The 25765-nt window shown below is 39.8% G+C and overlaps 1 protein-coding gene across 1 annotated transcript in view; it reads right to left on the bottom strand.

Moving 5' to 3' along the window:
• LOC146632665 (plexin-A2-like) overlaps positions 1-25765 on the bottom strand; it is a 71745-nt gene that overhangs the window by 25812 nt on the left and 20168 nt on the right. Inside the window, exons 3-9 of the mRNA XM_085354581.1 lie at positions 17809-17943; positions 10362-10462; positions 6078-6201; positions 5046-5199; positions 4451-4547; positions 1390-1504; positions 24-224 (exon numbers count right to left, since the gene is read on the bottom strand). Coding sequence (XP_085210707.1) covers positions 24-224; positions 1390-1504; positions 4451-4547; positions 5046-5199; positions 6078-6201; positions 10362-10462; positions 17809-17943 — 927 coding nt within the window. The remainder of the gene's footprint in view (positions 1-23; positions 225-1389; positions 1505-4450; positions 4548-5045; positions 5200-6077; positions 6202-10361; positions 10463-17808; positions 17944-25765) is intronic.

Here is a 25765-nt window from a genome sequence, read left to right as displayed (position 1 = left end):
GCTGGGAGTGTTTGAGGTCATACCGAGCTGTTCTGGCACTGCACACTGGTGCTGTTGAAGCGGAGCGCCGTGACACGGTGGCTGACACCCTGCACATTCACCACACACTCATAGCCCCGCTGGCCCGACTGTGGCTGAGGAAGGTTCCGGGCCCTCAGGGTAATGGGTCGAACCTCACCAGCCGGAATGAGAATTTCTCCAGAGTTAAGAAGCTGAGGACATGCCTGTGAAAGGAACATACGAAGAACTGCAATTTTACTTTTTACAGTAAATACGTATCAACTGCCTCAATATTAAACAGGTAGCATTTATGATATTTTCAAAGTTAGCTTCCTTATGACAGATTGAGCTGTGTATCTAAAACACACACATTATAGTTTCTGTACACTAGTCTATGTTGGTTTGCATGCACATCTGTTTGTTTTGTTGAATGTAGCCTAATATGACATAATCCATATGAATCTGTAATATGACTCAGGGATTAGTGGGGCAAAGAAATCACTAATCCAAATAGACTTTGCATTCACATGGTGCATCATTTTTCTACAGTAAAGTTGATTGATATGTAGGAACTCACTACCTCTTCAGCTATATCAGCTAGACTCTATTCCAGAGTTCAAATCTCACCTGTTTACGTTCACATATCAAGTACAACCCTGTTTTCTACTCTATTAAGCATTTAATTATCTATATTATTACTAGGAATTGTATGGACAGGTGGCTCTTTGCTGAAATATTTTCACAACATATTGACGAACTGCCATTAAACTGCTGCATGATTAGTAAGGATAATACAGTCTTTGGTAAACCTCTGAGTTTTCTTCTAATATCACTAGTAGTACACAGTTTCCTCTAATCAGCTAAAATATATAACATCCTCCAGGATGGATTGGCAAAAATATTTGTATACATATTTATACTAAAGTTCCTGAAAGACCAATTATCATGACATTTGACAAAAAAATGATTCAAAGTATTCATTATGAAAAAAAGTATTCACAATTTTTTAAATTCTGTCATCTACAGCTTTTATATGCTTTTAATGTGAATAGCACTTTGGTTTATGACTAAACACTTGGAAAACTAATGAAATTCTCTTTAGTTGCTAATGTGCTTAGTGCTGACCGTTAATATGCAAAAAAACTAAGTGGAAGATGATATTTGCTAAAATGAGCATGTTAGGGTGCTGATCGAACCATCCTTCTCCCCGTATGGCTTTGCAAGGCCACTGGTGTGGCTGTAAGGTTTTTATCCTAATGATTCTTTGCAGAGAATGTGTTTTTGTTTACTTGGATTTCTACCTTTAAGGCAAAAGTGTCATATATCATCAGAAAAATTGTGTTCCTGAAAGCAAGACTTCAATCTGCTCTAGTATTTCTATGAAAGTACCTCCGAGGCGTTGACTCTGCCCTCCTGGAAAGAACAGCTGCTTGGGTCGTGCGTGCACAGGTTGCGGTATTTACACCAGTGACAGCGAAAAGTGCTGTTTACACAGGACAGACACCTGCAGGACAAAATGAACACATTATGACAGACTGTTCACTAAGTGTGCCATGCAACACTACCGCATTTACACAGATTGTAAACCCTGCCCATCATCTGCATGTTCCCTTTCTCAGACTTCGTAAAGGACTGCAGACGGGAGACTAATGAAGGATTGTGCTGAATTTATCTTGACACTCTCTTTTATGAAGATGTCCTCAGGCAGCATGAATGTGTTTTGTTTTTTTTTTGTTTGTGCGTAACAAAGCATTACCTTCAGCTTGAAATATTGGTAGGAGAGAAACCGTTCACATGTCACTGTTAGTTAAAGCATAAACAGTCATTCTAGGAATATAAAAAATGATGTACACTAGTATCAAGGACACAGTGTCCTTAATACATCTAAATTTGACTACTACAGCTTTTCATTTTATTATGTTGTTTGCAGTTAACAGTATGCCAATCTTCTCAGGATTGTGTACAAAATCAGAATGGAAATAACCGAATGTTTCATGGGTAGAATTGTGCAACAGCTCTGGCTTGGATTCAGTCACCTACAACAAGCGGTCAGTTGTGGATTAAGGTTGTGGAATCTATCCAACGAGATTTAATCACATTTTGGTCAACAAACATGGAAGCAGTGCTAATACAGCAGAGATGAACGATACACAGCTGTTCATAAACCAATAAAGCAATTGTGAAGATTCTGATTAGGGTCTATCCTCTTTTCCTGTTGGGGAGGTTGTTGACTTTCCTGCCTCTAATTAAGTTCTACCAGAGTGTAGGAAGAGGATCCATGCATTATCACAGTCTGTTAATCCTAAATTGTCCTGCTGAATGAGATGCAGCCATGAGAAAACTATAAAAACACTAGTAGAGCTCCAACACTGCAGCTCATAGTGAGTTACAAATGCCAATAAATGTAGAGCAGCTTCATTAAAATTTGATATTAATTAGCTGCCCAGGGCCAGTATGGACATAAAAATGTGTGCTTGTGGGTGCATGTGTTAGAATGAAATTCGGGGGTTTGCGCATTAATAGAGCTGGACTGGCAGGGTGCTGCAAACACTGGATAATTAATTATGGAGGGTGATGTGGTGGTGAGGTGATGGTGGTAGCGGAGGTAGAGGGGGAGAAAGAGGTGCTGGGTTAGGAGTGTGTTTGGTCTGAAATATTAATCACAGGAGTATACAGGGTCACCCTGCAGCTAATGGAGGCCGTACTGGGGTGGGGCGGATGTGATGAGCTTCCAACTGTTTTCTTCTAATGGCTTAATATGGTTATATTGCAGCGTTTATGTCACAGTCAAAGAGCATTGTGAATAAGTGGCATGTGGGCTAATTTTCTGGGTTTACTATAAATACTCCATCAGTCAAATGTTTCCTCCCAAAGCGGATACAGAGGCTAGCTTTTGTCACTCATGGCTGGGTGTAATTCAACGTTCAGTTAAGTGAAGCCTATGTTTAAGCACATCAATTAAAACCTCAAAAAAAAAGCATGTGTTGGCTCATGATGTGTGACTCACTTGAAGTAGATTTTTAAAAAAGCACACGTTGTAGGTTTAAGTTCTTTAAAGTAAATAATTAAATTTTCCTTATTTGGAGTTTTGTTAATGTTGCTGTGAAAACTTATAAAGTGTTTGCTAACTTCTTTTAAAGCTGACAAATGCTGCTAATTGGCTTTCATCCTAATAAGATTTGTAGCAGTGCTTGCAATTGTTATTCACAAAGAAAGACTCTTGTCATATTTTACTGTTATGATAAATACAGCAGACATTTGCATAATGGCTCAAAGTCAAAACTGCGTCCCTGCCCAGTTAGTAGGCTTATATTGGATGACATTTAAATAATGTACTTTTAAATTATTTTACTTACCCTCAAGCATCAGAGCAAGGCTAAAAATATAAAATATCTTATGTCTAATATTGGAGGCAAACACAATTCTCTGGCAAGGCCCCTTGGGATGAAGTCAAAAGGGGGTGTGTGAATCTAGTACTTATCTTTTTAAGCAGCCGTCAGGGACTGTTGGTCTAGAGTGAAGCCATTTCTAGGTGTTAATATGTATAAGGGCTGCAACAAACAATTGTAGTTTATTACCGTTTAATCTAACAATTATTCTCTCTATTAATTGTTTAGTTTGTTGTGCCTTTGTCTCCTATTTTGTACCGCAGACAGTTCAAAACTCAGAAGTACTTTGATATGAAACAGAGGAAAGCAGGAAATTCACACTGAGAAAGCTGAACCCTCAGAATGATTGAAGTTTTTTTGCTTAAAAAAGGAATAGAAAATAAACAATGATTAACTGTAAAAATATTTTCTGATCAGCTGGTGTTAAAACAGTAATTCAAAGACCAAGAAAACAACCATATAAAAGGCTGATCCAAACACTGCTGATTCTGTCAAAGAGCAGAACGACGATCTGTCCTCCTGTCATGTTTTGCAGTCTTTAATCCTTGTAAACTCTGGGTCTTTTGTCCAAAGACAGGGGGTCATAAATGACAAATTTACTATGATCTTACTGGTAAATCTTTTGCAGTTAGTACATGATGTATATCATGAATGCTTCAGCTTTAATAGTTTTTTGCTGTATTGGATACCAGTTCGTAGACCTAAAACATTTTCTAGGATGAGTGGAACAGTATTGAATTCAGTATTGAATTCACAGGAGTGTGCGGCAGACAATGATAGTTAACTGATACTTAAAGCTTCAACCAGTAAGCCCACAAACTGCTAGTTAAACCAGAGTCGAAACAAACAGGCCATGGCAAATGCATCATGTTGATTTAAATTAAACCTGACAGATAAATTGATCTCAAAGGTTATCTAACAGGCTGATCTTAAGTAGGGTTGGGAGCATCAGTACATCATTGCTCTAAATTAAATCGTGCTCTTCCATCTATTGAACAAATCAAAGATGTGGGGTGGATGGTGGATGGTGGGTTGGGGGGTGCAGGGGCAGCTGAACTCACATTTTATGTGTGCTGCAGTTGTAGAATTTCACCTCCGTGCTGGCGACCATTTGACCCGTTTCCTTTGAATTCAGACGAAGCTCTACCCCAGCCCAGTCTTAAAGAGAGGGACGCAGACGCAGCGTGGTGAGCGAAGGGAAAGCGAGAGGGAGTGGAAAAACATGTAAGAGAGTTGATGAGAGAGAGACAAAAAGGATGGGTGAAAGAATGAAAACAATGAGTGAAAAGAGAAGGTCAAAGTGAGGCAAAAAAAAAAAAAGTTAATGCTTTTATCACATTCCTGTAAAGAGCCACCTGGTGTCTGCATTCCTGGAAGGGCATATTGCTGTTGTCATGAGAAAACCTTCTGTCACAAACTTCAATTGAAGGATTACTTTAAATGCTCAGAGGAAATTCTACAGCTCCTTGGTACTCACCACATCTTTGGCTAAACAAAAACTGCAAGGGAGCCAATCTTTAAAGCAGACTCTTTTTGTTAGAGTCTAGAATATTGATACATTAATCCTTACATCTTATGTTAGCATCATTAAATATTGGTTATAGGTTTATATTTTTATTGATTTTTTTTACAATATACACTGATATCTGAGCTCACCTTGTCCCTCTGGTATTTGGGGAACATCTTTTCCGGCTGGGGAAAGACACATAACCCTGTTCCCCTTCACATGACCCTCCAATTCAGCCTGCTGGCCAAATGAACAAGTAATACCAGCAGAAAGGTCTGGAACATTGTTCACCTCAAGTAGAAGCTAAAAGAAAGCAGACAGGAAAGATTTAAGACACTGCTACACTTACAGTGGTGGGGAACAGTCTGACAGTGCGATGTCAGCACTATATAACAGATTCAGCTGTATATTTTATCACATCTAGTTTGAGAATAAGCCAATTTTGGAAATACGCACAAACACACACACATTGTTCTTTCTTTCTTGCCTACAGTTAGATGAAAAGACAGATTCTTCTGTTGTACCAGTGTAGTAAATGCCCAGATAGATGGTTAGTTTATAACTTAACACTAAGACTGCATATAGGAGGAAAGAAGCTGGACTTATTCAAGATTTGTTTCAGTGAGATTTATGTATAGCATTTTTATTGACTGGGCGTTTTCCAGTTTTAATGCTAAGGTAACCAGCTTCTGGCTCCAGCTGCACATTTACCCACGAGTGATGTTGATCATCTCCTATATTACTCAAGAATAAAACAAACAAGCACATTGCCTCAAATGTCCCACGAGTCCTTTTAAGATGATGTTTTTTTTTACCTCCTAATGTCTTCTGTGCTCTTGGCTACTGGAGAAAGAGCAGCTAAATAGAGCTTTCAGAACATGTAATCAACCTTTTGGCTGATGCATCAGAGGAGCAGACAGAGTACGCTACAATAACAACTCTCCCCCATTCACATTTGTCTCCAATCTCATAATACATGTTTTTAAACCAAAGTAAATATAGTGGATGCCCTACAGGGACCTTCTGTCTCAATTCACATCTCACAAAACTAATCTTATCTCCCGGGCTTATTCTTACTGTACATGTGGATGAACAAGGATACTCCTGCTGATTGCTCATAAACACTGGCATTGTGAGTGGAGTGGCATTGCAGTGATTGGCGGAATGATAAGCAGACTCACAGGGACACTATGTGCTGATACAGCGATGCTGTCTGGGTGAGCAATAACCTTCACACAGCGGTCAATGTCTGTCGCAAAGTGGAAGGCTTCGTCTGCCCGTTGACACTGATCTCTTCTCGAACACCTGTGGAGAAACAGAAAGTTCCAGGTAAAAATGTATTAAATAATGTCGAGCTTAGTGTTGAATCTCACTGAGTTTTATATGTTATTGTTGGTCAATCAGCACTTCACTCCTAAAAGACCAGGCTGCTGCGGCTCAGAAGGTAGAGTTAATTATATACCAATCAGAGGGTCAGTGATTTGTATCACAGCTCCTCCGATCTGCAAGATACTGATCCCCAATTGGTGCCTGAAGCATCCATCAGACCATGAGTGTGTTTGACAGATAAAAAGTGCTTAAAGTGAATAGATTTGGGTTGTAGTGCCAAAGTACTTTAACTGCTCAGTGAAGGCAGAAAAGAGATATATACAGTTTTTGGGAAAAAAATTTTTTTTTAAATTTTGCCTCTAAACACAATCTCTATCACTTAAAAATCCTCACAACTCACCACTGTTTCACATTCCTCATCCATGTCCTGACCCACCCTCGAATGGTTTTCTGCTACTTCTGACTTCCTCAAGCACTACCACAGTTCCTCTCTTGGCACCCTATTATATTCTTTCTCTAGAGCCACAAAAGCACAGTGCAACCCGTTCTGGCCCTCTCATAGTTGTCCATCAACACTCTCAATCCAAACATTCTATCTTTAATGCTCTTTCTCTGACATTCTGCCATACTGCTGCTACTGGTTATTAACTCTCTTCTTGGCCTAGCTTCAAAAACTCTTTCCCATATCATCATGGTAAGGCTCATCATCTTTATTCCTCTGTTGTCAGTATAGCTCTGCACATCATCTTTTTTTCTTGAAAAACAGTACCTGTACACTTCTTCTTCATTCCTCAGCCATCCTCTCACTCTCTATGATAGTGTTAAACAAGCTGGTCAAAACGTCCACTGCCCTCCCTCCTAGAAATCTCTGTATATTCACAGGTATGTCATCTGGACTGCTTGGACTGCAACTGCCTTTGCTCTCATCGTCCTCTTCAAAGCTGCTCTCACTTCGTCCTTACCTCTGCACTTCCTTCCTAACTTTCTTCCAACTGTCTCCCTCTTGCTGTCATTTTCTACATTCATTCATCTTCTACATCTTCATCTTCGACATTGGTCTACATTCATTCATCTTCTACATCTTCATATTCATCTTCATCTTCGACATTGTCTACATTCAAAGTACTGGTTCCAACATCTCTAAACACTCTCTCTACTTGTTACATTTCCCTTTTTGTCCTTGATCACCCTAACCTGCTGCACATCCTTTCCAGCTCAGTCTCTCTACCAAGTCAATCAATACAAGTCTTTTTTCCTTCCTTAATATCTATCCTCACATACGACTTTTCCTTTGCCACCTCTCTCTTTGCCATATGCCTAGCCTCTCAGTACTCCTATCTACTTTCTTCAACTTTTCTGACTGTCCCACATTTTCTTTGCTAACCACTCTCTTTCTTTTCTGCACTTTCTCATTCTACCACCGAGTCTGTTGAACCCACCAAACACCTTCTTGACCTCAGCACTACACTTTCCTGGTCATCTGACAAATCTTCCTTACCCACCAGAGCCTGTCTCAACTCCTTCCTGGACTCAACTTTCTTCCTTCTTCAGCTTCCAGCATTTAATCCAGTTTACCCATGTGAAGCTTCCTCCACTCTTTAATGTCACCTTATGTTCCTCCCTCTTATTGTTGTACGTGTTCACCACAACTATTTCCATCATCTTTCCTACTGCATTTCTCTCCTCTCTTAACACCATAGCTACCCAACACCTCTTCATCACCTTTGTTCCCTTCAACTACATGTTCATTGAGGTCTGCACCAATCACCAATCTCTCCTCCTGGGGACACTCTCTACCACTTCATTTAACTTACTCCAGAATTTCTCTTCAAACTGACATCCAACCTGTGGGGCATAGGCACTGAGAACATTCAACATTCGATTTCCAGCTTCAAATTCATGATCCTGTCTGACACTTTCTTCACTTCCACAACACTATTTATTCAAGATTACCTCATTAGCCCCATTTCTCCTATGATAAAAAAAAAGCTTGAATCCACTCCCAATGCTCCTGGCCTTGCTTCCCTTCCACCTGGTCTTCTGCACACAATATATCTACCTTTCTCCTCTTTGTCGTATCACCCAGCTCTCTCCAATTCCCATTCATAGAACCAGTGCTGCTACTTTGGCTAAATCAGAGTTTAGATAAAACCTTTAGCCATCCATATCTGCTTTTTCAGACATATTATATAATATATAGCAGATATAGACTGAGTTGATATGAATTAAGTGTTATATAGCATTTAAAAGTATTTCCAATTGTGTCCAATTACTTTTTATTTCCTATAAATGACTTTAAGATGCTGGTTGTCTCTATAACATTTCACTTTGCTTTTTTTTGCGCAGAGGAACTTACTGAGCAATAGAAGAATAGCTTTAACTCCCAGACTCCAACAGGCAATTAAAAGTAAAAGTGAAAGGGCTGGCAGCATACTGTGACCTTAGAATAATCCCGTAAGAGAGAAGTGCAAAGTAAAAAGATATTTTAAGTAATGGCAAGAAGTGGAAAGGACCTTTAAATCTTTTTTTTTTTTTTTTTTGGCCAGCTTTAGAAATGTAGGATTTGATGTAGAGATTATATTGACACTACCATCTTGACACTACCATAGAAGCATTATAGCAGTTTTCTCTCAGAGAGAATCTATCTGACTGTACGGTTTCTATGCTGTACTTAAACACAAACACTGTTTAAAAAGAATTAATAAAGCGTATCTGTGCTGTAAAGTTGAACTAAGAAAGCAAATCCAGAGAGCATTTTGACTGTACACCATCATCTCTTTCTTTTTAACATGTAACACATGCAGCAAGGGGAGAAGGTACTTAATCCACTCTCAGAGGCTGTTGAGGGGGTGGCACCTCCTGAAAGAGCTCAAAGAGCACCGAGGCCTCTGCTGTAATTACAACACGATATAAAGGTGCATTGGAAACGTGGTGACAGCTGTTGCTGGCTCGGCTCCTTGAGGCGGACCGCAGCCACAGCAGTGTAGACGGTCACCTTCTAACCGCTCATCAGATGAAGTGCTCCTGAAAAAAAACGTCTTTCATCTCTGACCGTCTTTCATTGCCTTTTATTTTTCCCTCTTTTATCCACCGTGTTTTGTCTGATGGAACCATTTGTTCGTGTTTCCTTCAGGCTCTTTGCATGCTCAGAAACACCCCCCCACACACACTCTGTTAGATAGGTTCTTTGGTTCACCCTGCCAGGGGTAGGAAACTGAGATCCTGAAAGCAGTGTATGTGCCACACTGAGAGAGTCATTCAGGCAGCTGAAAAAGACCCCAATCTGGATTTAATAGACAGAAAAACAAAGTAGTCTCATTCTGCAGTGTGAGAGATCATGATTCACTTTGGGTTACTTGAGGGAACAGCAGCCTATCTACTCACTGATAAGTGTAAGGCATTAATTTAAATAAACAGTTTAATGGGACTTTCAGACAAAGTCAGTACTCAGGGAGAAAAAAAACAACTGTTTAATGAAGTAATTTAGATTTTAAAAAGCACTTTTTTTCCTTCTTCCCACCCAGTTTGATAAAGCAGAGAGCTGCAATTTAAATAATGCTGATCACCATCAAGATATTGCTGGCTGAAATGACGACGTCATATGATGACAGCAGTAAATCCCTGGCTGAGGTCAGATTCAACATGACGGCTGGTTCAGAAACACAGGGTTTTAATCTTCTGAATCCCCTTTGCTCCATATCGAGGTATTATGCAAGCTAACCTGGGGTCAGATAATTAAGATGGAGGAGATAAGCCTGCTCCGTCAGGTCCAAAATGTTCCCCGGGTATGTAGAAGTGCAGCTGGTACACCTGCTGTGGCTGTAAGGCTAATCCCTCCCTCCTCCATTAAACACCCCTTTTCCTCTTGTGCGACAGACAATAAAATCTGGTGGGCATGCAGTTTCTGCTGTCCCAAATAGCGCTATTTAGGAGGGATCACCCCGTCCAGTAACCACTTCCTGGCTTTATATTCATCCTGCCAGCTGTTGATAATGGCAAACTCCATGGAGTACAATAACTGTGTTATATTAAACTCAACAAATCATGTGACTACATACAGTAATTTTGTGCTTTTAAATCCCTGGGCTATGATGAGAGTATGGGATTGTGAGAGAAGATAAAGTGAGTGGACTTACATGTTATACAGGACGCACCAGCCACAGTGGGGGTCACCAGAGCTCAGACACTCAGCACATGTACTGTACTGCTCACAGGCCTCCACAGGAACTTGAGCCACCTAAACAAGAGGAACAGTTTAACAGCTCAAGAAAATTAAAAAACAATGCTATAAATTCTAGTGCTGTCTTGTTGCAATATTTTTAACATCTTTTTTAATCTATAGCAAATCTGTAAAGAGTCTTGAATCCAGTAGGAGCCCTATATTGTTCATGAACATATTGTCCAATTTAGATTACAATCAATTTTACATTATTAAGATAAATGTGGTACATTTGTGCCCACACTGTGTAATCTTCAGTGGACATCCAGACAGGAAACATGGAAAAATGGTGAAGCAAAAATAACATGCATGCATTATTAGCTTTCTGATCTGAACCCGGAAATATCTGTAAGTGTCCCAAACCACCAGGCCACCTGGACACCCAACATAGTCATACAGAAATATGCAAACATTGGTCTTATACAAACTATCCTCTGAAACTTCTTATAGATGTGGCTACCGAAATTTGCTTAGAGGTGCCACATATATTATTTTATCATCATATTTCACACAAAGTGGGACATCTAAATAAAATACTAATAAAGTAATTCAAAAGCACTGACCAATAAGCCAGAATACTGACATATGACACGCCTAAACTGGGTAGACAGTGTATTAAATAGAATTTTATCCAAAAGCCATTAACCTGTGCATCAATTATACTGATGTCATGGAGTGGAAATAAGGCCAACAAAGGCATGCAAATAAAACACTGATGAAATAATAAGCAGCTGATGATGAGTGAGCAAAGCCCATTTCATCATTTTGCCTATTTTGCACTATAAGGAAGCCTCGTCAGAGCTCGCACTGAAATATCCCAAAGGAAAACAACCCGTTTTTTCTCTTTCTAGCTGCAGACACAAATTTGCAGTATGCAGTACTGTGGGTTTACCCACATGAAGAATTGCTAGATTTTTTTTGTCAGAAATGACTTGAAATGACACCAAAATCTGAGAAGCAGTTTTGCAGCAATCTTCATATTTAACTTTTTTTATAACCTTTGATAAAGGATTTTCTTACACACCAATAAAGTATATTACACTGTAGCCACATTATATAGGTCTGTACTATTTTCCACATCTGCGCAGACAGAAACGCATTCTAACAGACAGCCACATTCTCTACTTCTAGCACCACTTCCATACATGAATGTCTGGCAAAGCATAAGCTCTCCATTAGCTGCTGTTGCGTTTGCACCACCCCTGCATACAAAACCAGTTAGACACGCAGCCTGAGCCCAGCTATTTTATACTTTGTTATTATTCTGGGTCTGGACATATGATGCAAGCAATTTCCTGATGTAAGCAATCACAAATGAAGAGTGGATTATGGATTAGAGTGTCTCCGGTGCTCTTGATAGCATAAGTGGGTGCTCTCTCAGGTCTGTGTTGGCAAAATGGATTATCTGCTGCTCCCTTCGAAATAACTTTCTCCCTTTTTTCCAGCAGTTCAGAATCCCTTCGGTGCATTCCATTAACAAAATTATTTTGCAGCACGGGTGGAGCTGAGGGCTCTAAGTACATATCTGACGCAGTAGAAATAATCCATGAATTGTTGTAGACTGAGGCTCATCTAAGTTAACAAAGTTGGTCTGCGGTGTGACCTTTACAGGGGGAGAGCTATGGATCTTCTGTTTTCTACTGTCTGTTCTGAGAATCAGATGTGAAGCCTGCACCGCAGAATCAGGGTTGATTCCTTTAGTGGAACTGATCTGAGCACGGTCTTACTGAGTTGAATCCAAATAAGCTCAAACAATATGTCCTGAGTGTGTGTGTGTGTGTGTGTGTGTGTGTGTGTGTGTGTGTGTGTGTGTGTGTGTGTGTGTGTGTGTGTGTATAAACACAAACACACATAATAAACTGTGTGTGCATGTATAAACAGGAATATTTGAGATGCAGGCACAAAGGTAAGTTACAACACAACAACGGTCACTGGATCAATTACACTATTACAGTTACATGATATGCATCCATTCAGAAGGTCTCCAGTACACCACCCTTCATGTTGTGTTGTGCCTAATAAAATGATAAGTATAGCAAGCCTCAGAAATATCAGTTGCATAAAGTCCACTTTGATGGTCATAACAAGACAACAAAATATTATGTCATTCAAGATCACTTTGTGGTGACCCTCCTGTCACTTTGTCTTTTTAGGTCATGTGTCCCATGGGTGGAGTTGTGAAAGGCCCAGCCAGCTGGCTGACACCAGGGTTAGGGTTTGACAATTTGACGGCAAGCATAAAAGGAAAAACGCTACACAATTGACTTACTAATTTACATGTTAAATACATACATACAAGTGAAATCACACGTTTTGTTGCACACTTAAGCCACTCATAACAACTTGACATAAAATAGAAAATCAAAGATACTAATTGGAACACCTTGCTCAACATTTCATAGTTTTCAAATGTATCTAGATAAATCTGGTACAATATGTTGAAACTGCATTAGTAAAAATCTGTTTGGGTGAAAAGTTGCCATGAACAGGAAAGGCAACAACCATATTTCACTATAAATAGGCAGTTGTGTAAAACAAACAACAGAATTCAAAGAAGCACAGATGACTTGCAAAAACAATGGCTGCAGTTACATCTTTAATTCGTTTCCACGCTTGGTTGTCAATTTACTTATAATGATTTGTATGTCTGGCAATTTTATCTTCAGTGCCAACAAACAACAGCAGCAATGCCACTAAGCTTTGTAATGTGTAGACGGCACTAAAACATGTAGATTTGCATCTGCAAAACTCTGCATAGAGCTAATCACACGCTGTACCATAACAGCGAGCGGTATGTGCATCTGACTGAGCAAAACAGAATGCTGCAGACTCTTATAGAAGCAGCTTATTAATCACAAAGTACCCACAACCTAAAGCATACTCTGCTTACACTCTATTTGACTCTAAATGGGACTAACGTTTCTTAAGAGTACACAATGAGTCACCAGGAGTCATTATCCCAAAGACTTTTATGGAATCTGAGATCTTTATGTAGTAGTCATCCTTTGCTGGTCATTAAAAAGAATCCAGGTTTGGAGACACTTCTCAGATTGGCGGGTATACCCATGTTTAATTTATCATCTAAAGCACCAACACAGAAACAACACAGCTCCATGATGAAGCTATTTCTCTGTAACCATTGGTTAGAACAAACCCATCTTCACACTCTTCTTTCATTTTGAGCTCAGCTGCACACCCCTAATATTTTGAATGGTTGTGGCTCTATTGCATTGACAAAATCGATCTAAAGTTATCCCAGACTGACACATGTAGTAACATCTACAGAAGTACTGGAAAATGATCTTTGTGTAGTTCTTGCTACAGTAGTTTCAAGGAGTATATTTTACCATAAAAACGCACAGACACAAGACCAGCCATGGTATTGCTGCGAGTGAAAGCACAAGCTAATGCTGTTGTTTATTTAAATATTCATATTTTTTGTAGTGACCTGAACACCCACAGATAAACAGAATGAGGCAGTCCAAGGGGAAATCAAGACATAGTCACTGGTTCCGAATTGGCTAAACGGGGAGCTGAAACATGAGGGTGAAATTCAGATATTTTTAGTTATAAAAAATAAGCTGGAAAATTACGAGAAGAGAGCACTGGTGGAGATCACCGACCGCAACAACATAAGAATATGTATTTCCACACCAGTAAATTTGTATGGGATTTGAATTTTCTTTGTTACAGAATACTGAATACATCTCAAGTAGATACCTGTTCATCTTGGAATATGGCTAAGAAAGGAAAATTTGTGCAATGTTCATATGACAACATACTGTATATGTGTGTCCTTTATAATGTATGTCTACAATTGTGTTTGCTTAAATTAAGCACAATTTCTCAGTGGATGTTCAGTGTGCTGTAGATCCTCATGAATCATTCATAACTAGACGGAGTTTTAGTATTTCTCATCAAGCTTTTGTTTGCCTTGTGTTTTTTCGTGGTATTTCCTCATTTCAAGCAATCACAGAAAACCAATAAATATGCCCCTTTTCCCCAGAGGCAAAATCTCATTCTGACTGCTTTTGAGCGTTGTACCATGGTAGAATCGGCTGATGATCACATCCACTTTTCTAGCTTTGGGAAAATCTTTATCGTCTCGCAACATCTGGGATGGCCTTACACTAATGCTCGACCTTATTATCTGACCAATTCACTATCTCTGTAACACTTTCATCCGGATTTATTGGAACTTTACGAATGCTGTCAGATGACCATTCAGGCTTTTAGACCTCTGTGATGCTGTCATCCTATATCCTCAGTCTGATTTGGAAAAATCCACAGCCATCACATGACTACATGATTGCATTGCATTTCAACGAATATCCAACACCTTTCCAGTGTTTTACAGTATGACTATAGCTGTTTCAAAAATTGTGCTACATTAAATCATAAATATAAAAATATTAATATATGTGGTGCAAAAATTTCAAAAGACGGGGTGGCTGTGGCTCAGGTCGTAGAGCAGATCAGCTACTGATCGGAAGGTTGGTGGTTCGATTCCTGGCTCCCCCAGTCCGCATGCCAAATATCCTTGGGCAAGATACTAACCTCAAATAACCCTCGGATGCGTTCATCGGAGTGTGAATGTGTGTGAATGTTTATTAGTTGCACTTGAGTTTAGAAGTGAATAATAAGAATCAGTCCATTTACCATTTCAGGATATGAAAAAAATAAAGTCTGTATTAACATTGTAATGCAGATTTCTGTTAAATTTAATTTCTTCACTTTATCGGCTGTAAACACTTAAAACATGTTACGTTAGTTTAAGCGAACACCTTTAGAGAGAGGTTTCTGTTTGAAACTCTCTTGGCCTTTTCAGCACCCTGGCTGCAGTGATTTCACAACAGAATAATTTTGTAACTCAAAAGGTACTCTGTAGTTGTCAGGCTGTATATTTAGATGACAGAGTACCTCTGCTTAATTAAGAATAATACGATTTCATAATAATGCAATAAACAAATGAGGTTACAGATTAGTGAGAGGCTGATTTTGTCAGAAGTAGTACTAAATCACCAGCACAGCACATTCACTTCGCAAGACACGGCTCCTACCAGCCCGTGTTAACAGTACAGCAACACCTGAGTTCATTAGTGGATAAGTGCTGATAAACGACTGCAAACTCCGGAAGTGTTACAGTAGTATGAATGCAAACTAAACCAAAAGGAAAGAAAATAAGGATAACATAAATATAAACAATCTTAGATCCATATTTCATTTTTAAATTGCAATTACAACATCTGTCTACAAACAGAAAAAGATGCACCATGTGGCTGCTGATGAATATTCATGCAGTTTAGAAACAATTCAAATGAACACGTTTGGATCATGATAGGTGTGTTGGTAAAGGCGGGCTTCAGCCCATCTGAGTTTAGGGGGAAGGTCCCACAAAATAGGCTGGGAAACGCTGGTACACTGTACTCTCACATACAGGTAAGGGTTAATAAATAGGCACAGGTAAACAAAGAAATGGTTGGGTTGGATTTCAAGCAATGATTTTACATTTCACAGAGTGGCACTTTGAAAGATTGCTCTGGAAAAACCCTGCAGCACTTCTCTCCCCCCCCTTCTTCTTTTATCAATAATGGCTTCCAAGGGGTGTTTTGGTGAAGACACAAAAACACACACATCCACACACATACACACGATCCTCACTCTTCATCATCATGCTAACCCTGCATGTTTCACCCGGCAGGAGACAGAGGGGCTCATTGTTATTCCACAAGGGTCGGCTGATCTCAGCCAAATCTGTCTGTGCTTCGCTCCTCATTCCACATCATTTCTGTATTGTTTGGCTCCCAGGAATCTGAAAATCTCTCATCTCTGGGATCTACTGGAAATGTGGGAAATCTGCGAGTGAAGCCCTCTCCCTGGGGGATTCCTTACCCATGATACGGGGAAGTCTAAAGGGAAAGCTGAGCAAAGATGGAGGAGGAGACAGAAAGCGGAAGGCTTTACTCTGTTTCAAGCTCCTGGAGGCTACAAAGCCAAAGCTGTTCTAATATTGAGAGAAAATGCCAGGCGAAGCAGGGTTTGGTTATTGCTCTGTTACTGTGCGTCACTGAAGGCGGAGTGAGGAGAATAGCTGGCTATCTCCTTGAAGGAAGCATGTGTCTCTCCTTGAACGACCAGAGCTCATCAATAAGTTATGCCCTGTCTCTTCCAGTCTATCACACAGAAGGAAGAGCTGCCTTGATTTGTTTTAGAAGACGGCACCCAACTCAAGACTGTCTCTATTCTTCCTCAAATGACATTATGTGTTGTCTTAAACTTGACGCTTTTATAGATTTCCAGACTGTTTTTCAGGCTCTCAGGAAAGAGTCAGAGCCACTCTGATGTAACTGACACAACTGCAATTGTCCCACTGCCCTTTGGCTTTCTGTCCTGTGACTCTGGCTCAATAAATTCCAGCAGTCAGAAGACAACCGAGAGCAGTGGTAGAGACTTTTTTTTTCTTTTTTTGGCTGCACTGAAACCTAATCCCATTTCACAGTGGCATGCCAGCGCGCCAAAATAATCACTTGATGGGAGTTGAAAGTGATTACCACTGTTCACTCTTATCTCCAATGAGTGCAGAGAATATCGTCCAACAACAACGACAACAACTGCTCGCCTCTGTGATGCTGGGCCAAGTGAGGAGCAGATGAGGTGGAATACAGCCACACAGAAAAAAAAAAAAGCCGACACTGGTTTTGTAAGGGATGTGTGTGCGTGTGTGTGTGTTACGTACAAAAGATGCATGCGCTGTAAGTCGATTCGCATGGATAAGTAATTGGAGCAGTGGTCCATCCTCTTACACACAGTCTGCATATTTAACAATCTCTTCTGTAGACGTACAGTTCATGAATGTAAGGGAATTATTGTTTTAAGGATAAGTCATAATCCTCTGCTTCAATTCCAAATAAACAGTATTAATTTATAATTTAGCATAGCTTAATGTTTTTGATTTGAAACCGTTTTACTTCTGATTCCAAAGCTCCATGCAGAAATACTAATCTTAACAGAATGTGCAGAACATTTCTTTTTGCAACAGCCTAAAAAAACAAGGATTATTTATTTGTTTTGGCCCTCAATCCAAATCTAATCATCATTATTAATATGTTTGTTCAAAACCGCTTCCACTAACCGATTTCCAAAAATACTTCCATACTGTATGTTTCTTGTCAACTAAAACTCTAAATTTCATGCTACACATCTTGTGTTTAACTGAAGGACATGTCAACATGCCGAACACTCGCTATCATAGGGGCTTGAACCAGTGGGCTTCCAGCTGAAGGACAGCCTCATCTGTTGCCGCATCATCCTGCTTTTCCAATGGTTCTCTTGACAGCAGCACCAACATGAGGGTTTTTCCTCACCTGCTTGCCAGACATGACATAGAGAGAGTTCCTGTCCAGGGAGAAGGCCATGTCCCTGAGGATGGGACTGCTATCCTTCATCACAGTCACTGTCTCATACAGCACTCCTCCTTCCAGAGGGCTGTCCACCCTGACCTGCAGAGGCATAGACAAACACAGAGATGAAGAGACAGTGACTGAATGGTTACTGTACATTTGTAGAATTAGGACTCTTCTCTGTAAGATTTTGTATGCTTTCTATGTTTTGTTAAAAGAAAACTAAATAGCAGCTTTATATGAAATATGCACAGATGGCTTTTGCTTTCAGTTTTATGATCACCCACTGTTATGTGTAAAGTTTGGTATGTTTTTCCACTTTAACTTGTAACACTAAAGGAAACCATTCTTGGCTCCATTTGGTGCACAGCAGTGTAACGACTTCAATAAAATGTGAAGCAATAACCATCAATGCATTTCTCCAGAGTATACAACTGTAATGAAGGTCCATACAAACTATACAAGCCAGTAACGCTTTATTCTTCGTTAATGGCTAATCGGTTGTAAATAAATGCTCCTCCCTTCCAGCGGTCCATTAGAACATCAGCTCATTATCTAAAAAGGCACTTATGTGAGACAAAACAGCTTGTTAACTTGTAAATGAAAAAGAGCAACTTGAAATTAAATGCAAAGGAAATGTTTAACTAGTAGGTACTGTAAATGAGGAGATCAAAAACAATTTAATCTCTGTTAATTCAGTACAGCGATGTCTTCAAAGAGGAGCAATTCATCAATTCATCAGTTGTTACATTAAAGAGCTGTGTCTACTTAGAAAGCAAGCTGAAGGATTTTTTTCCGGGTTTAATGGTGTTCAAACACCATTAAATACCAAACAAACTTAACCTGAGAGATCTGAGAGATTAGTCAACCTGCTAAGCTGTAGATCAGGAATTAACTTCAGTACATAATAGAGATGACACGATATCACTTTTTTATGTCCGATACCAATATCATAAATTTGGATATCGGTCGATACCGATATGAATCGGATATAGTGTGTTTTTTAATCAATAAAACTGTATTTTTTATAATTTTGCTGCTTTTTGTATAAGTTCATACTCAAGTTAAAAAAAACAACAAAAAAACCCCCCACTAAAGCTAGTCTGTTATACCTGTATGCAAAAGATACACCCAAAACATTTCATAGTTCAGCAATACTGATCAATCTAATAAACTTAAACCTACTCCATCCTCCCTATTCTGGTATTTTAAAGAGTAAGCAACCTAACTAATAGGGCTCTAAAACTCCCAGCAAAAAAAATAAAAAATAAGGAACCACCCTCCACCTCATGATGCTTAAATGACGTAATCAACTTCAATTTGATGCAGTGTGTGAAAAAAATGCCCAGAAATAAATTATTTTTCAAGAATAATTAAATAGATTCAACATCTTTCTTCAACAGAATTGCAGACTGCACAGATACCTTCCCAAAGGAAAAAGTAGTATAGCTTACTAGGGTATATTAGACTTAATAGTTACTATATACACTAATGGACTTCTATACATTTTACATCAGATTAAAACTTTGGGTGTAAGATTCGGATAATTATTTATTAAAAGCTAGACAATTTAAATGAGAATAAGTAAGAAATGTATGTTTTTGTGCCCCCTTTTCCCTGTTCATGCCCTATCGGCCCCCCTGGCTAAACTTTGCTAGATCCGCCCCTGCACAGTTACCAGCCGTCAGCTGCATAGAAAAAGATCCTGCTGTAGAAAGTAATATTAAATAAATTCTAACAACAGCTTATCAAGGTTAAACGTGCTGCTGTTGTTCAGCCGCTGGTTTCCTCTTTCTGGTGCAAAGTGGGCGATGAACAAACAAGAGAGACGGACAGAAAAGCCGATCAGCAGATCATTGATCAGTTTCATGATTGAAGTAGCAGCAGGAGACGGAGGGGGAGAGAAGAGGCAGTCGCTCCATATATCGGTTGTTAAGCTTAAGGCTGGAATGCTTTACAAACATTCAGAGATGAACTTACACATTTGCTTTACTTCTCTCTGGGATAACTTCCTCGGAGATAAAATGCCAGATGCTACAAATACACACAGCCGCTCTATCACGTGACGCATACTGCTGCAACGTGCTACGTTATGAGCCGAGTTAGGCCTGTTGCAAGTTTTGTGAGGTGTTTTTTTGATATTTAATGGATCGGATTACAGTTTTTATTTCTCTCCGATATCCGATCCAGTAATTTACGTCAGTATCAGACCGATACTGATACGTAATATCGGATCGGTCCATCTCTAGTAACGGTTGATTTTATAGTTCTATATGCTATATTCTATCCCATGTTCCAAAAACATGTTTAAGTAGGCTTTATTTGAAAGCACCTTTCAAGTTGCTTGGCTACTAATGCCAGTTCTTGCAGGCTTTATAATAAGCTAACATTTGGCACCAAACATCACAGCTGTGGATTTCACCGAGATGAAATTGATGTCGATCTTCTTATCTAGCTCTCAGACAGCAAGTAAGCAAATTCAAAAATGTCTGTCTCACAGCTTAGTCACAGTTTGTTTTTCCCTCAACAGTTACCTCTGATTTCCCAATGTGTGTTTGAAAGCTTACACAATATTTGAAATGGAGAGTCTGTGGTTGCTTTACATTTTATTTCATTCTCCTTCATTTACATTCCTGACTTGTGGCGCTTTGCAATAGTTTTGCTAGCGTGTTCACCCAGTGCCACCAAGACAAGGTACATTTATAGCCTGTGGTGAGACTGAGGGGAAGAAAAGGGAAAGACAGATTAGCTGCTTCTCATTCAGTAGTCCAACTGGTTATTGCGCCTCTGACCCATATTCACCCCTGAGGTTAAAGCGGTGACGTATCTGAGTTTTGAAACGTGTTTAGCAAGTTCAGCCTTAATTTGACTTTGGAGTGACTTTCAGAGAGAAATCTTTTGGGGCTCATTAAATGCAAGCATAGAAAACGAATGCCCACCGGTGAAGCGGTTTCGATTCTCCTCTCCCACCTCTACCAACAAACAAGGTGTGCTGCTTCGGTAAAGCAAATAAATAAGCAGGTCTGTCTTTGTGAAAAGTGGCTCACTGATATGGAAGTTGTCAATCTTAAGAAGAGCTTTTAGCTTAAAAAGCCATTGTTATTCTCAGTATAACTAGATGTTAGTGATATATTGAAAGTGTTCATTTTTCATCATTTTGTCGCAAAGACAGAAATTGTTTGTCTTTCTCCTTAGTGCTGTCCTTCAATTTTATATTTCACAAAAATACCTTTATTTGCACTCACAATGCCCTTTTTTGTAATGCTGGTGAAGGAATGATGTGCATTGCATCACTAAAGTGATGCTAACTTGACAAGTGAAATAGAAGTCAGAAATGTGAAACAAGAGTCTGGGGAAAAAACATAGTGGCAAGGGGGAAAAAATCTCATTAGCTATGCAAACCCAGGTGGAAGCCCCATTTAAATTCCAAGGAGACTGGATCATTAAACATGTGATGCAATTACAGTAAAGCTGAATTAATTTCTCAATCATAATAATTAAAATAAATACAAGATAATGAAGAATTGGAGCAGAGAATTGTGGGAGCGGTTTGGAACGTCTGCAGTGTGATTATGACAGACTTCCCAGCATGAATCCCAACACGTGGACTTAGGCGACCTCGCCACCCAAATCAAATCTGACTGCAGAAGATTTTGAATGTGTGCCAAGCTTAGCTTGCACACATGGCAGCAGAGCCTCAGCAGTCTCTCAATGGGGACAGTCAATCAATACAAACTGATTACATGATTGGATCCCCTGGGCACCAAAACTTCATCAATCAATCATGCCTCCACCTTCCAGGCAGCTGTGCCTCTCCAACCGTCAGTTCTGCCATCCAAGAATGAAAAGAGGGTGGAGGGGTGGGAGCATAAATATGTGCTAACGGGTGTGTCTGTTTGTTGGTGTATGCGGCTGGTGGAAGGGGAGAAGCAAAGATTTGTGATTGTCTTCTATGTTAACACCAAAGTTGCAATTACAATAGCAACACAGGATGGCCTCTTAAATCCAGATCATAAGAGGACAGACACTGTCTCTCACCTGTCAGATTGTTAATAACTCAACACCATGCACAAATTATCCTTTAAATAGTTATTTCAAAGACAGATTTAGTTCAGAAATAAGCTTCTTTCTCTCGCTCTCGCTCGCTCACTCTCTGTTTTTGCTCTCTTTCCTTGTCTGCTCGAGCTACTATTCCTCCTCCTCCTCCTCCTTATCCTATTCCTCTTCTCCCGTATCAAAATCCCACACAGTAATGGAGCCAGTTTACATTATTTTTCCCACACTCTTCTTTTCATAAATAGCAGCACAAACAGAAACCAGAGAATGTGAACATTTCTGCGGTGAAACAATGTTTAAGAAAGCCCAGCACAACCGTCTAGAGGTCAGATACCGAGCGGTGTATAATGAGGTTGACCAGGGGCCAGGGATACAGGGATGAACTCGGAAAAAAATACTGACCCATCACGACCGATTTGTGGTGTTTGATTTCAGCGGATTTAAAAGTGGTTTTATCATCTAAAGCAGGCCTGACCAGGCAGAAGCCCTCTGGGAGTACAACAGGTCCTCAATCTCTTCTTAAGCCCTACAGCTTCATAATGAGAGTAAGGTGGGTTTAATTGGTTTTATAATGAGCCTGTTTTTTGGATGTTACACACACATTTGCACACACAAGCATGCAAACAAAATAAATTACACACTTGTACTCGTCTGTTGCCTGCTTTCAATAAATCGGTAGTTTTAAATTGTGTGTATGATTACTTGTTTGATCAATACACAATCTGTTAGACTGCAGAACACACATACATAGTATAAGAATACTTATAGGGCAGCACTTGTATTGAACCATTAACTATTTTTTAATACAGCCCACATAAAATTTAGGTAATTTCTAAAACTCATGTAACCATTCTCCTTGGGGACAGTAAGAATTAACAGTTTTAATATTTTAATGACAAAATTGCCTTCACAATCTGCTGCCCAGTCAAGCATCATTCACTAATTTGACCGATTTTAACAGTTACAGGCTACAAAGCTCAAGGCAGTCTGTATATGTATAGGTATTTTTAGTCTTTAATGGGATAGAGGGAACAACAGCTAATTTCAGACTGACTTCATTTTTACTTCTGTTGCTTTCGTCTCTGGGGACAGACCCTGTGAACAGGTATCGGCTGTGCAGTTACACTTCAGCATTGTGCTAGATTTCAGAGCACCTCAAATGCTTTTTGGTTGTGCTTTGCTCTTTTTTTTCATGTTTAATAGTAGATTTGATCCACCGTGGATGGATCACATGTCTAAATAGGGTTGTGGTAAAGTAGTTAGGGCATTGCTTTAAAGTCAATACCAAGGACTGCATATTTTCCAAAAACCTTAGGAAACCTCTTTTTGTTGAACTTCCTGTGTGGTCTTTGTCATGTAACAGAAGAACTGTACTGTTTTGCCATTGATACCACATGTTCATACAGTATGACCTCAGTATGCCTCGCATTTCATTCTCTCATCCCAGCCTCTCACAGCTGACAAGGATATATATTTAACCCATGAATAATATTTAAGCCAATAACAGCAATATCCTTCCTGCTGCTGAAATTCCCTTGCAGAACCTGTGATGGTTATAAACAACCCAGCTCAGTTTGGCCTCTACAAACAGATATGCAACCTGAGCCCATGGGCTCTTAACGAAAACAGCCTAGCTTTCTAGTGGACGGCTTTGCATCTTAAATGCTAAGCTCCACTCTTATCCTGTGAGAGCCAAAGAAAACAAAAAAAAGACTTCTAAGATGTCGCTTGGTTTGAGCCGTTTTGGCTCCGCTGTAAAGCTGCCAGACCTCGTATGAGTAATACACTCAGTCAAAAGTCTCTCCTGTGTGTATTTACAGATGGGATTGATTTCAGGCAACGATATTAAAGCAGAGGAAGTACACTCATAAATGTCTAAAACGACCTGTTTTCTCCTGAAAATGGAGAAACATTGTAAAGCAGATGATTCTTATGTTTATGCACTGACCAGCCAAACTTGAGAAAGAAATTCTGTCCATATATAGCCAACCAAGCTGTGCCCAGTTAACCTAAACATATGGATGATGACCCAGGAGGCAAAGAGCAGTCTGTTCAGTAAATCATTCCCAATCTGCCACTCTGACAAGGTTTGTCCCTGAAGACCAGTTGTCTGACGCACTCTGACCTAGACATGGCAAGTCTGGTATAGCTGTTCTTAAACAAACAGTTTTCTAGTCTTTATGCCACATTATGCCAGAAATCAATATTTCATCCTCCTCCATGCATGTTTTTCATGTAAAACCATTAAGAGTAATAATCAGGACTAACGTTTGCAAGGAAACCACACATAAATCTTCCATTACTCTGAAAACAGGAGCAGAATGATTATACACGCAAGACTAGATCCGAAGTATATGTATTCAGAGTGTAAACAAGACAGATTTTGGCACAGAACTCACAGTGGATGCTCCCTGGCTGACTCCGTATTGTGACACAGGGCATGCAGTAACATAAGGGCCAGACAACTGTCCACCTTTAAGGTTGAGTGGCTGGCATATGGTCCAATTGTAGATGACAGCCAAGGAGAGTGTGCATTGATTAGCCCGCATATCCATCATGGCTCTGTGAATGCTAAAGAGACGAGCTGCAGCAGCTAATGAACACAAAGAGTGTCACTGAGGTGGAGATGTGTATTACAGGACACGACTAATCATTCAGCCATTATGCTAACCACAGTCACAAAGAGGAGCATATTGATCACAGCCACTAGATACGCTGTATGTTGGCAAGTGCATACCTAAAACGCGATTGCCAACTGGGTTGGAAAAGAGGTCATGACATTCAAGTGTGTGTGTGTGTGAATGCATGTGTGTTTTTGAGATTTATTGTTAAAAGCCTTCCAGTTCCAGCAGCCAAATTTTCAGTTCGCTTTAACCTTCAGCTGCATGGCAAGCTTCCAGGTTTTCATTCCACAATTTCTACAACTTGACCACAGTCTCCGCTCAGTCTGTGCATGTTCACTTCTTTTCTGTCTCCTTGAGGACATGGTTTCCTGTTCTCTGTTTCCTGTCCTCCTCCGTGCAGCCCCCATCCCTCCAATCATTCCCATTGTTTGTCAGGTTCCCATGGCCCATCAACAAAAGCGGTGGGAGGGGGACAGTGGAACAATTCATTGCACCCGTATGGTCTTCATTTTCCTGACCGCAATGCAGTCACAGTCCTGTTTCCATTTGTGTGACCGCACAAGAGAAAGAACAGATATAAAGGAAGAGAGGACAAAGAGTTGGAGGGAAACATAGCTGCTAAATAAAAGCCAGTAAGGAAAAGAAGAAAGATGTACACTTTTCTCTGTTATCACCAAATTGCCTCTCTTAATACTATTTTAGCTGTACTGAGACATTGAATTACGATCCGCTCTAAAGATTTTTACCCTTAAGGTCTGCGCTCTTAATGCAAGATGAAGATTCTTCTCGGAGTAGCCTCAAACAAATCTATTTTTCCTGCTCTCCTCCCCATTCTTATGATTTCAATCACCACGTCTTCCTTTCTCAGTCCCCTTACAACCGTGACTTTGAAAAGTTCAAGTCATTTATCCATTCACTCTGGGATTTCTTCAGCCAGTCAACTGTCTCAATAAGCTGTAATGAATCCACTATTTGCACATGAGAGTATTTGACTAAGGCTTTATTTGCCGTGAGCTTAACATTTTCAACCATTTCTAGGGAAATACTGCTGCTGAGTAGCTACAGCCGCTGAGGTAATGTGCCGGTCTGTTTTTATTTCGTTCTACACTGCACTCGTAAATGCATCCTTCAAATTATATTTGCCACCACTGAGGCAGTTTTCTTGCAGTGATTGAATAGTAAAGGCATCACTGGCTTGCTCAAGAATAGGGCTGAGGCAGCTGCAGGGATCTAATTTGTGA

This window comes from Diplotaxodon limnothrissa, linkage group LG5, assembly GCF_057381915.1.
Source record: "Diplotaxodon limnothrissa isolate DT_005_m linkage group LG5, D_limnothrissa_male_GT1.1, whole genome shotgun sequence".
Classification (NCBI taxonomy): Eukaryota; Metazoa; Chordata; class Actinopteri; order Cichliformes; family Cichlidae; genus Diplotaxodon; species Diplotaxodon limnothrissa.
This window is presented reverse-complemented; position numbering and strand designations above follow the sequence as displayed.